The 14,163-nt window shown below is 26.3% G+C and overlaps 1 protein-coding gene across 4 annotated transcripts in view; it reads left to right on the top strand.

The window, feature by feature from the left end:
- The window catches only part of LOC117175417 (ATP-citrate synthase), a 94,036-nt gene that overhangs the window by 61,504 nt on the left and 18,369 nt on the right, over positions 1–14,163 (top strand). For all 4 annotated transcript variants that reach the window (XM_033367493.1, XM_033366836.1, XM_033366127.1 and 1 more), the window contains exons 6-7: positions 3,805–4,234; positions 8,208–8,533. In XM_033367493.1, coding sequence (XP_033223384.1) covers positions 3,805–4,234; positions 8,208–8,533 — 756 coding nt within the window. The remainder of the gene's footprint in view (positions 1–3,804; positions 4,235–8,207; positions 8,534–14,163) is intronic.

Below are 14,163 nucleotides of genomic sequence, written 5' to 3'. Positions count from 1 at the left end.
TCGTCCCATCTCGTTAATTTGTTCGCCCTCCCTCTCCCCTCTTCTACCTCCATCAAACACATTCTCGCCAACTCCCCTCCCTTTCCCTCCCTCAGCTTCGTCTCAAATTTCCATGCCCTCTTTCCCGCTCGAACACTTAGCTAATCATTTTGCACCTCTTCTCTCACCATATATCCTGGCGTCCTCCAATCTGCCCCTTGTATCCACCTTATATACCTTTCTTGTAAACTCTCAATATCTTTCCTTTCTTTCCATCCCCATATCTCTGCTCCATAATCTAATACTGGCCATACCAGCGTATCAAATAACCACATTCTCCTTCTCAAATTTTTTTCTAACCTTCTCTTTCCTATTCCCCATATCTATTTAATTACCCCTGCTGCTTTTTTATCCTTTCTCTTATATGAGCTGTATGATCTCCATTCGTTTTCAAGATATATCCCGAATATTTATACTCTTTTACTTCTTCTAACTTTATTACTTTCCATCTCCCTATCCATTCTTTCTTCTTTCCCCCTCCTTTTCTAAACCTCATTATCTTTGCCTTTTCTACATTTACATTCAGCTTTTTCCCATCTAAGTATTTCTCTAATCCTGTAATTAATCCCGCCATCCCTTCTTCATCCTCTGCCATCAACATTATGTCGTCTGTGTATCCCAGTGTATATATCTTTTCCTTCCCTATCCTAACTCCTCCCCAACCCAAGTAATAATATTCTTCCTTACTTTCTTTTCTCATCTTTTTTTCCTTCTTACTATTTCTTATTTTCCTATCTCACGTTCCTTCCTCTTCTAGTTTCCCTGCACCTCAGTTCTTACTATCTATTCCCTTTCTTCATCCCAATCTCACCATACTCCATCTATCTGTGTTCTCCCATACGTAAACCATGTTCTCTTTCCTTTTTTTCTTATCTCTTCCGTTATTTTCCTTAATTTATACTGCATCTTTCTTTCTACCCATGTCAAATCATCCTCTATTCTCTCCGGACTACCATATAATAACCTCTTCTTTGTCATCGCATCCATCTTATGTTCCCATTTCTTTAGTTTCACCAGTACTATTATCTCCCCTCTTCGCTCTTCCCTTCCTACATTTCGCATTTCCTCTATCTCTACCTTAGCATCAATCCTTTTTAGTACTTTATCCACCCCTTCCTGCAGCTATTTCCTCTCTAATCTTATACCCTTTATCACTGTTTAACTTTCTTTCTTCCCTCTCTTTCCTCTCTTTCCTTTCTATTCTTTGTTCTATTTTTCTCAGCCTTTCCATCTCCTTCTTCCCACTCTCGCCCCCACCACAATCCCCGTTCGAGCTTTCAAGTTTCTTCATCCTACGTCGCATCTCCTCTACCTTTTTATTTATTATCTTCTTCCTGCGTCTCTAGTTTTTGCTCCAATGACTGCATCCTCTTTTCTAACTTTTCCCTGATTTCTTCCTATTTTTTTATTTCTTTCATTAGTTCAGCCATTTCCCGCCTAATTTCCTTCTTTAATTCCTCTTCCCTTTTCTCCTGCTTTTCTTCATAAATCTCCATTACCTCTATCATAACTTCGCGAATTTCCTTTAGTCTTTCCTCTTTTTTAGCTCAACCTTTAACTATATAGTTAAAAAGTTGTCTTTTTAGTTGAAAACTAAAGTACTTCTATTAAATATTCATAATTTTGTTTAAAATTCTACTTTTTAGTTGATTGTGAAACTCTTTTTGGTTTAAAATTCATATATTCACATTGAAGATTCATAATTTTAGTTGAAAATTCATCACTTTGATTGCCATTTTTTTCTATAAAATTAATCTTTTAAACCGAAAATTTAATTCTTGAAAGTTTGCCTTTTTTTAGTTGAAAATTCAACTTTTTTTGTTAAAAATTCACTTATTTTGTTTAAAAACTAACGTTTTTGGTCAAAAATTGATCTTTTAGTTTAAAATAATTTATTCTGGTTGAAGATTCATCATTTTATTTGGAAATTCATCACTTTGGTTGAAAATTTGTCTTTTTATGTAGAAAATAATTGGTTTTCTTTTTAACTGAAAATTAATCTTCTTGTTTAAAATTAATGTTTTGGGTTAAAAATTCGCCAATTCTAATTGCCGGTTCAACATTTCAGTTGAAAATTTATCAATTTGATCGATTTTTGTATGCAAAATCAATTTTTTAAACGAAAAACTTCATTATTCCATGTTTTGTTGAAAAATATTTTTTTTAACTTAAAAACTCAACCAAATTGTTGAAAATTTTCTTTTTTAAATATAAAATTGAACTTTTTCGTTAAAAATTCATTTATTTTTAATAAAAGTCGTTTATACGATTTCATTGAAAATTTATGTATTTTATTGAAAAAATGACGTTTTTAGTAAAATATTAATATTTTTATTTAAAAATTAATCTTCTTGTTTGAAAATTAAATTTTTTGGTTTAAAATGTATTTATTCCAATAGATAATCAAAATTTTATTTGAAAATTCATCACTTTGATTGAATTTTATTTTTTTTTTTTTTTGCAAAATTTATTTTTTACCGAAAAATTTAATTATTACATTTTTGGTTGAAAATGGTTTTTTTTCAGTTGAAAAACTCAACCAAATTCTTGAAAATTTGCTTTTTTCAGTATAAAAATGAACTTTTTCTTTAAAAATTCATTTATTTTGTTTAAAAGTCGTCTTTTTCGACAGACAATTAATCTGAATTAAATCCCTAGAAACTGAAGGGAAAAAAAATAATAAACTCGCAAAACTATATACATATTCGCAAGTCTATACTATTTCATTGAAAATTTGTACATTTTATTGAAAAAGTGAGGTTTTTGGTAAAAAAAAATTGATCTTTTTGTTTGAAAATTAAGCTTTTTTGTTTAAAATTCATCTATTCTAATTGGCAATTCAAAATTTTAGTTTAAAATTAATCAATTTAATTGATTTTTTTATGCAAAATAAATTTTTTGAACCAAAAATTTAATTATTACATTTTTGATCAAAAAGTGCTTTTTTCAGTTGAAAACTCTACCAAAATGTTGAAAATTTGCTCTTTTTTTGTATAAAATTGAAGTTTTTCTGTAGTAAATTAATCCTAATGGAATTCCTAGAAACTGAAGGAAAATACTATATTTATAATAAACTCGCGAAACTGTATATATATTCAAAAATATATACTATTGCATTGAAAATTTATGTATTTCATTGAAAAAGTGACGCTTTTGGTAAAAAATTAATTTTTTTTATTTAAAAATTAATCTTCTTGTTTAAGAATTAATCTGTTTGGTTTAAAATTCGTCTATTCCAATTGGCAATTCAAAATTTTAGTTCAAAATTCATCAGTTTGTTGGATTTTTTATGCATAATAAATTTATTTACCAAAAAATTTAATGATTACATTTTTGGTTGAAAAGTGTTTGTTTTTTTTCAGTCGAAAACTCATATAAATTTTTGAAAATTTTCCTTTTTTTTTTAGTATAAAATTGAACTTTTTTGTTCAAAATTCATTTATTTTGTTTAAAAGTCGTCTTTTTCCGTAGACAATTAATCTTAATTGAATCCCTAGAAACTGAAGTAAAACAAAATATATTCCGCGTCAATTGTTTAAAGAATTGCGAAGTATTTGAATGACTCTGTACTATGAAAAATTATACGTGGGAAAACCCTAAAAATGTCAGGAAATTTTTTTTTTTTCTAGGTTTTGAGTAGACACCCTGTATTGAAACAAGGTTATGGCCAATAAGAAATATTTGTGAATCTAGATCCATACATTGCGCTATTTAGAGATGCAAATGTCTTCGCAAATTTGCAGCTAGGTCTTATTTTAATTTCAGAATCATCCGTGAGGTTGGAAAAAGACTCGCAATTCCTGTGCACGTTTTCGGCCCAGAGACTCACATGACAGCCATTTGTGCAATGGCACTGGGAACAAAACCAATTCCCGACCCGGAAGCTCAGGAGTTTTCAACAGCAAATTTTCTCCTTCCTTCGGGTCAGGATGTTGGACCTAGTGCGAAGACCAATGGCGCTGCTGGGTCGTCAGGTGCGCCACGGGTAAAGAAGGGCGATTCGGTCGATTTTTCAGAGAGCAAGCAGCTGTTTACGAACAAAACACGAGCCATCATATGGGGAATGCAGACCAGGGCTGTGCAGAGTATGCTGGACTTTGATTTTGTTTGCCGAAGAACTGAGCCCTCGGTGGCTGCTATTGTTTATCCCTTTGTTGGTGATCATAAGCAGAAATTTTACTGGGGACATAATGAGGTGAGTTTTTAGGTGTTTTTTATGTTGGGAATTGATTCGTAGATTATAGAACAATATTTTGTGATTTTAAGTACCATATATGTCCACTGCGCATATATAACTGTCGTAGAACTCTACTGCGTAGCTATAAGTGTCTTAGAACTCTACTGCGCAGTTATAAGTGTCGCATAACGCTACTGCGCAGTTATAAGAGTCGTATAATTCTACTGCGCAGTGAAAAGTGTCGTAAGGCTCTACTGTGCAGTTAAAAGTTTCGTAGAATGGTACTGCGCTGCTGAAAGCATCGTAGAACGCTACTGCGCATATATAAGCGGTATAACTCTGCTTTGCATCTATGAGTGACATAGAATTGTACTGCGCAGTTGAAGGCATCGCAGAACGCTACTGCGCAGTTATAAGGGTCGTAGGACTCTACTTCCCAGTTATAAATGTCGTAAAACTATACTGCGCAGTTAAAAGTTTCGTAGAATTGTACTGCGCAAGTGAAAGCATCGTAGAACGCTACTGCGCACTAGCGCATTATTAGAAAATACGCATGCTTAGTGGGAAATTCAAATCAAGGAATCTATTTTTTATTAAAGTATTATCAGTTTTTGTTAAAAATCTTCCAGATCTTTAACCATTTTTTTTTTATTTTGCTGTATCAAGATTCTGAAATCAATTTTTGAATTGTTTTATAAAATTTTTGGACAAAATATAACTTGATTGTTTATTTTGATGAATTCATTTGAAGAAAATATATATTTTTTCATATTTAGTATTTTAAATGATGTCCTAAAATTTCGAAAAATAATGTCGAAAATTTGAAAGCAAAAATGTTCAACTTTGTAAGATTGCAAAATGTTATAATAAATTCAAATAAAAAAAAAATTGAAAATATTTTTAAACTCAAAATGATTTCAGCCAATTTTAAAGAAATTCGAATTTTGAAGATTCAGAATGAAAAACTTTAAAGTTTTTTAAAGAATTTCCAAGAGATTTCTAAAACTAAAAAATTAAAAATCTGGAAGATTTTCAGGGAACTTTTTTAATATTGGAGAATTTTTCGAAGTTTAGAAAAAACTCGAATAATTCTAAAATACATTTATAAGTTTTCAAATAATTGTTTGCATTAATTCGTTTGACAATTCAAGTTCTAATTTTAAATATATTTTAATTTTGCATTATTTCAATTCCTTGAAAGTTATTAATTCTTAGGGTTTTATGTTGGAAGAAAGGGGGTTTTAAACTTTCTTTTTATCAAGATAGCGAAAAATTATTAATTTTCAATGTAGAAAAAAATTTCAGGTAAAATTTAATATGCTTCAGATTTTATTCTCGGTTTTATTTTCAAACATTAATTTTAAGTTTTAAACATTACAAAATATGTCGAAAAAGAATCTAAAAGGTTTTTTTAACCATTTTTTATTTTTTTATTTTGCTGGATCAAGATTCTGAAATCAATTTTTGAGTTGTTTGATGAAATTTCGGACAAAATTTAACTTGATTTTTCATTTTGATAAATTAATTTTATGAAAATATTTTAAATGTTTTTAAATACTGAAAATTTGTTTCTAAAATTACGAAAAATAATGTCGATGATTTGAAAGCAAAAAATTTCAATTTTGCCAGATTACAAAATGTTATGATAAATTCAAATCATTTTAAAAGAAATTTAGAAGTTAAAAAAAAAATCGAAAATAATGTTAAACTTCAAATGATTTCAGATAATTTCACAAAATTCGATTTTCGATGATTTAGAATGAAAAACTTGAAAGCTTTTTTAACAATTTCCAAGAGATTTCTAAAATTTTTTAAAAAATCTGAAAGATTTTCAGAAAAATTTTTTGATATTGGAGAATTTTCTTCAAAGTATAGGAAAAATTCGATTCATTCTAAAATATATTTATAAGCTACATTTTTTTAAAGGATTCAAATTTAAAAGGATTACCTTAAAATAAAATGTACATTTTTTGAGTCTTCGAAATACCATTTTTTGAAGCCTCAACATAAACAGATTAATTTTTAACCATATAGTTGCATTTGACTCGAGAAAGATGAAATTTATCAATAAAAAGATCAATTTTTGAAAAAAAGACGAATTCTCAATAAAATAGTTGAAATTAGGTCAAAAAAGATATTTTAATCAAGAAAGAAAAAAATTTCAACTAAATTGTAGAATTTTCAAATCAGAAAGACGAATTTTCCACAAAACCTTTGAATTTTTTACTGAACAGGATGGCTTTTTAACAAGATCATTTAATTTTCAAACAAACAACAATTTTTTAAAGAAAATTATTAAATTTTCCACAAAATAACATTTTCAACCAAAAATAATTTTAAAAATTATTGTGATTTTTATCAATTATTATGATATTATTCAGTTTAGAATGCTTAATTCGAAAATCTTTCACTTACAAAATATTCCATTTTTAATTTTTAAACACATACTTTAGTTTCCAGAATTTTCAAATTTAGTTTTTAGGCTTAAACAATTAAAAAATGTAAACGTTTAAAATCGAAGATTTTTGATAAAAATATTTTAAATTGATCAACTGTGATTATAAATTAATTCCTGATTTTTAAACTTGAATTTTACTTTACGAATTAAAAAGTGAATAATAATTTATTTTACCAGATGTTTCGGAATCAGTACACAATTTTAGAATTTTCAGATTTTAACATTAAAAATTAAACTGTTTCAATTTGAAGATCTCATTAGTTCAACCAATGTAAACGCACGATTGAAACTTCATAAACGATTTTCTATTAAAAATAATATATTTATAATCAAAGCATTTTATTAAAGTTCAAATATTATTTCATTCTAAAATATTTCATTTTTAAACCATCTAATTTGAAATTTTTTTCTTATGAAAAAGAACAATTAATATTTGCAATCTTCAAAAACAATCGTAACGAATAAAAAAAAATTTCAAATTTGTTTGATAACACTTTTAATCACTTCAATTAAAAAAAAAATCTTTTTTTTTCATAATGTGTATCAACTTTTAGCCAAGGAATAGGGGAATAATTGGAGAATAAATTATTTTTGATAAAATTATTGCGTGTATCATATTAAATACAATATAAAATGAATTTTTCACTGAAATGATTAATATTCTTTAAAAAAAATGCATTTTTAATCAAGCGGTTCAACTTTCTACCAGGTATAATTATTTGTTGATCAAAAAGGTGAATTTTCAGCCAAGATTAATTTTCTACTAAAAATGAATATGGTGGTTCTATTTTCAATTAAGCATAGATCAATTTTCAGCCAAAGAAATGAATCTTCAATCAAAAATATTGTTTTTTAACCCTTAAAGTGCGTATATGGTAAAAATCACGGTAAAGTGCATCGTGGGTGTACTATACCCCAGCGTATTTAATCATGTATTTTTTAACCCCTATTGAATATTTTGTCACAATAAAATTATTCGATATAGTTTAAGGTATCGTTTATAAGGTAGAGTTGATTTTATAGCCATTTATTTATTTTAAGTTTTTTATAAAAATTATTTTTAAAAATGCGTTTTTTACTAAAAAATTTATAGTTCACGCAATTTTAATTATTTTAACCTGAAAATTTATGACTATACTTTTGAAATAGTCTACTTTCTTAAAAAAAATTGCAACATGGGTGCTTTCAAAAAAGATATTTATTTGCACCCAACGATTTTGTTACCCAATAAAATCGATTTTTATAACTCATTAATTGAATTTCGATTAACCTGTCGCGAGTAATCTATTTTTGACAAAAAGAATGATCAAGAACTTTAATTGTTAATAAGTTAAAAAAAAAAATTTAGGGGAGTTATTTTGATATAAAAACGAATCGAAAACTGTTTAAATTGATTGAAAATAGAATTATCGATTTAAAAGTGGCACACTTGAGATATTTGGACCCAGTTAACATTTTCAGAAATGAAAAACAGACAATTAATTATTGGAAAATTGGGTATGATAAAATTGGTTGTTTTTGTTTGTTTGTAAGGTTTTGATTCCCGTTTACAAGCAAATGAAGGACGCAATGAACAAACATCCAGACGCGGACGTGATGGTTACTTTCGCGTCACTAAGATCGGCCTACGATTCTACAATAGAGACTCTCCAGTTCCCCCAGATCCGAACCATTGCCATAATCGCCGAAGGGATCCCAGAAAATATGACGCGCAAATTAATTCTTCAGGCTCATAAGAAAAATGTGACAATTATTGGACCCGCGACTGTTGGAGGTGTCAAGCCCGGCTGTTTCAAAATTGGAAACACTGGAGGAATGATGGATAATATCCTCCACAGCAAATTGTACCGACCTGGCAGGTGAGCCACAACTCTCTCACTCTCTCTCCCTCTCTCTCTCTCTCTTTTTTAAATATATATTTTTCCTCGATGAAATTTCAAGAATTTTCGAGAAACCTGGAAATGAAGGGGAATTTTAAGTTTTTTGACTGGAGATTTTACCTATTTTTTAGACGATAAATCTATCCAGTTATTTAAATTTAAGCAAGGGCCAAATAAACGAGAAAATTAAATTAGAAAAAGTTTATTTGAATAATTCCCTAGGGTAATAGTAATAATTTCACCATACGTGGAAAACTTGGTATTGAGAGGGAATTTTTTCTAGAGCGTGCTTAATTTTTTGTTTTTTGGTTTAAGTTCACAGTATGATATAAAATTAAATAACAATTATTCTTTATTTGCAGTAGTAGCAAATTTTTTGTTTATAATTAGTTATTTTTGTTTGTTTCAAATTAATTTTTTCAATTGAAACTCTTAACTATTATATTTTTCGTTGAAAATTGATCGTCTTTTGTGGAAAATTTAAGTGGATGAAGACAGAAGCGGCGGAGCTGTTTTTTTTCCTAGATGGAATTTGTAAATAGTACAATAATATTATAATATGTAAAAATTTTACATAGATCATAAATAATAAGTAAATAATAAATAATAAATACAGGTATTATATTCAGATTTCCAAATATTGCGCAAAGATTTTTGATAGATTTGAAAGGTTTTACAAAAATTTGAATGATATTTTAAAGACTTCACAATAAATTCGGATTAATTTGAAAAATTTCACAAAGACTTTAATTATTTCACAAAGATTTCCAGTAGATTGCAAAGATTTAAAATATTTACCACAGATTTATAAGATTTCATAAAGACTTCAATGATTTTTTCAATATTTCACAAATTTTTACACATTTAGCACAGATTTATAAAATTGATAAAAGACTTTAATGATTTTTTCAAGATTTCAAAATATTTTCGAATATTTTAAAAATAATATAATATATTTAAAAAATATTTCACAAAGACTTCCGAAGATTTCACGAAGATATATCACAAAAATTTCACATATTAAGCAGAGATTTATAAAATTTCTAAAAGACTTCAATGATTGTTTCAAAATTTCACAAATATTATGGAATATTTTTAAAACATTTAAAATATTTTCAAAGATTTCACAAGAATTTCACATATTTAGGACAGATTTATAAGATTTTTAAAAGTCTTCAATGATTGTTTCAAGATTTCACAAATAATATGGAATATATTAAAAACATTTCTAATATTTATTAAAGATTTCCCAAGATTTCACAAGGGTTTTAACGATTTGCTCAAGATTTCACAAAGATTTCAAATATTTACAACAGATTTATAAAATGTATAAAAGACTTAAATGATTTTTTCAAGATTTCACAAATATTTTCGAATATTTGCAAAACATTTCAAATATTTCACAAAGGCATCCAAAGATCTCACGAAGAGATTTCACAAAACTTTCACATATTTAACACAGATTTATAAGATTTCTAAAAGACTTTAATGATTTTTTTAAGATTTCAAAAATATTATGGAATATTTTTAAAACATTTCAAATATTTATCAAAGATTTCACAAGGGTTTTAATGATTTTCCCAAGATTTCACCAAGATTTTAAATATTTACCACAGATTCATAAGATTTCTTAACGACTTCCATGATTTTTTAAAGATATCACAAATTTGACAAATATTATCGAATAATTTTAAAACCTTTCAATTATTTCACAAAAATTTCAGATAGATTTCAAATATTTCTGCCCAAATATTTCAATAATTTTACCAATATTATAAGATATTTCAAATAAATTTAAATATTCCTTTAAAGATTTCCACAGATTTCAGATAGATTCCCAAGAGTGCAAAATGATTTCATTGATTTTCAAAATATCAAATATTTTTAAAATCTTTCAAATACTTCGCAAAGATTTCACGAAGATTTCAGATAGTCTTCCAAGAGTGTAGAAAGACTCCAATGATTTCCTAAAGTTTTACAAAATTTCACAAATATTATCAGATATTTTAAAAAGCATTTCAAATATTTCGCAAAGATTTCAGAAAGATATCACAAATATCTTAAAGATTTCTCAAATATTTCAGATAGATTTCAAAGATTTCACAAAAATTTCAATGATTTTCCGAATATTTAACAAAGATTTTAAATATTTCGCAAAGGTTTCAAATATTTACCATAGATTTATAATATTTCATAAAGACTTCAATAATTTGTCATGATTTCACAAATTTCATAAATATTATCAAATATTTTTTAAATATTTCTAATGTTTCACAAAGAGTTTCTGTAGATGGCAAAGATTGTAAAAAAATTACAATATTTTCACTAAGAATTAACAAAAATTTCAAATATTTAGAACAGATTTATAAAATTTATAAAAGACTTTAATGATTTTTTCAAGATTTCACAAATATTATGGAATATTTTTGAAACATTTCAAATATTTATTAAATATTTCACGAGGATTTAAATGATTTGCCGAATATTTCACAAAGATTTTAAATATTTGGCACAGATTCATAAAATTTCTAAAAGACTTCAAAGATTTTGAATATATTTAAATTATTTCAATTATTTCACAAAAATTTCAGATAGATTTCAGAAATTTGTGCCCAAATATTTTAATAATTTCAAAAATATTATCAGATATTTCAAATAACTTAAAATATTCCTCAAAGATTTCCAAAGACTTGAATGATTTTCCAAAGATTTAAGTAATTTCACAAATATCGAGTATTTTAAAAATATCTGAAATATTTCACAGATTTCCAAGCATTTGAAAAAAATTTCATTAAAATTTCAATGATTTCCCCAAGATTTCACAAAGATTTTAAAGATTCCAGATAGACTCCCAAGAGTGCAAAAATATTACAATGATTTCCAAAATATGATCTAACAAATATTTCGCAAAGATTTTTAGTAGATTTGAAAGACTTCCCAAAGATTTTAATAATTTCACAAATATTATCAGATATTCACCAAATATTTTAAAGATTTCAGAAAAATTATATAAAGATTTTAATGATTTTCCAAACAGTTTACTAAGATTTCAATAATTTGACAAATATAAAATATTTTTTAAATATTTAAAATACTTCGGAAAGATTTCCAAATATTTCAGCGATTTCCCCAAGATTTCTAAGAGTGCAGAAAGGTTTCAATGATTTCTCAAAGATTTACAAAATTTCACAAATATCAAATATTTCAAAAGTATTTCAAATATTTCGCGAAGATTTCAAAAAAATATTAATAATTTCACAAAAATTTCGAATATATTAAAAAGATTGCACAAAAACTTTAATGATTTCCTAAAGATTTCAATAATTTTACATATATCACCAAATATTTTTTAATCTTTTGGAAAGTTTTCCAAAGATATCACAAAATTTATTTAATTATTGCAAAGATTTCACAAAGATTTTAAATAGATTAAAAATATTTCATAAACTATTCAGATAGATTCCAAAGAGTGTACTAAAATTTCAATGATTTCCCAAAGACTTAAATAATTTCCCAAATTTTATCTGATATTTTCAAAATATTTCCAAATATTTCAGAAAGATTACAATCCCAAAGATTTCAAAGATTTAAGAAAAATTTCAAATATTTCGAATTGATTCCGGATAGATTAAAAAGATATAATAAACGCTTGAATTCTTTCACAAATTTTTCAGGTTGATTTTTGAAAAAAAAAACATTCAAATGATCCGATAAATGTAATTTTTCTAACGAAAAATTTAATTATTCAATTTTAGGTTTAAAAATTATATTTTCTGTTAAAAATTCATCCTTTTGTTAAAAAAATATTCTTCCTGGTTGAAGATTAATATATTTTTTTTTGACAATCAGTTTCTTTAACTGAAAAATTAACTATTAAATTTTTGGTTGACAATTTATCTTTTTTAGTCGAAAATTGATGTGTTTTGTTAAAAATTCGTCTTTTTCATATAATTTAACTATTTTGTTTTAAAATGTATGTATTTTATTATTTTAAACTTTTTTAAATTCATTGATTAATTCTTCAATTTAAAACATTAAAAATGATAATGTGGATTTATATTTTTCTAAAAGTTAAAAATTTGGCAGTTTAACTGCATTTCATGAAAAAAATTTCAGTTGAAAAGTGTTAGTTGCTTTTATTTTATACACCTGTAAATTATTCAGCATTTGAATACAAAATTGTTAAATGAAACAACATTTAAACTGAAGTTTTAAAAGCTTAAAACTCCAAGGTTCCACTTTGAGTGCTTTAATTTGCAGCTTAGTTTTTATTACTTCAAATGGAAAATTTGTTGGCTTTAGAGTTTACTTTTAAAAATTTTTTTGGCCGTGAAAAATTTTTGCGAACCGGGAAATGACCAGGAATTTTTTTCCTTGATTAAAACGGCCACCCTCAAAAAAATTCATTTTTTTAATAAAAAAAATGGTAATTAAAGCAGGTCCACAGCCCAATTTGAAATCAAATATAGATTTTGGCAGATTTCGAACAAAAAATGTAGAAGCTTTACAAGAGTTTTGACCGGCTTCAGTAGAATAGAAAATATGTCCTAGAAAAATTGAAAATGATTTTTTCTATTGCAAAAAATTAATTTAAAAAGAATATTTAAGATTTAAATAGATTTAAAAAATTGTCAAAAATTAATTTGGTAATATTCTTAAATAAAATTTCGAAGCATTTAAGGATTTTTATACTATTTGAAACAAAAATAGTTTAACTTTTAATTTTAACAGTGAATTTTTGATTTTTTTTTACAAATTTATAGTTTGAACCGGAAGTTTTCAAATAAAAAAAATACGAGGTAATTTTCGAAAAGGAACAAATTCTGAATTGGAGCAGGAACTTTTTCCAAGGAATTGTAGTTCTGAGTTGAAGCAGGGAATTTTCAAATTGTAATCAATTACTGGTATTTATCCAAAAGAATGATAATTTGTTCTGGAACAGGGAATTTTTTAAAAGAATAAATTCTAATTCTGAGTTAAAACGAGGTATTTTCGAACAAAGTATAAATTATGAATTGGAACGGGATTTTACAAAAAAAATTATAATTCTTGGTTTGAACAGGGATTTTTTCCAAAAAATCTTATTTCTGAGTTGAAATGAAGAATTTTCTTAAAGAAATAAAATTCTGGATTTAAACAATGAATTTTCGTTTTTTAACCAATTTAGAGTTAGAACTGGAATTTATCCAGGAGAATAACAAGTCTGGATGGAAAATTTAATTTTTGAAACAAAATTCTTATTCTCTGTTCAAACGAGGTATTTTTGAATACCGTTTTCAAATTATAATTTTAAATAGCTGAAAATGGTATAATTTTTAACATTTCTCAATTTATAAATTGATTCTTCAATTTAAAACATTGAAAATTATAACGTAGATTTATATTATCCGAACTGAATCTAAATCTTTGAACTCAAGAATTTATAAAAGTTTAAATTTTGTAATTTGACAGTTTAACTGTATTTAATTTAAAATTATTCAATTAAAAAGAGTTAGCAGCTTTCATTTTACGAGGGTGGATTGATAAGTTTCCGGTCTGACCAAGAGATGGCGCCACTAGGCCTGCCTTGATGTGGCGTTCTATAGTACCATCCTTAGATAGCTTGTAGC

Source organism: Belonocnema kinseyi, chromosome 1 (assembly GCF_010883055.1).
Source record: "Belonocnema kinseyi isolate 2016_QV_RU_SX_M_011 chromosome 1, B_treatae_v1, whole genome shotgun sequence".
Lineage (NCBI taxonomy): Eukaryota > Metazoa > Arthropoda > Insecta > Hymenoptera > Cynipidae > Belonocnema > Belonocnema kinseyi.
This window is presented reverse-complemented; position numbering and strand designations above follow the sequence as displayed.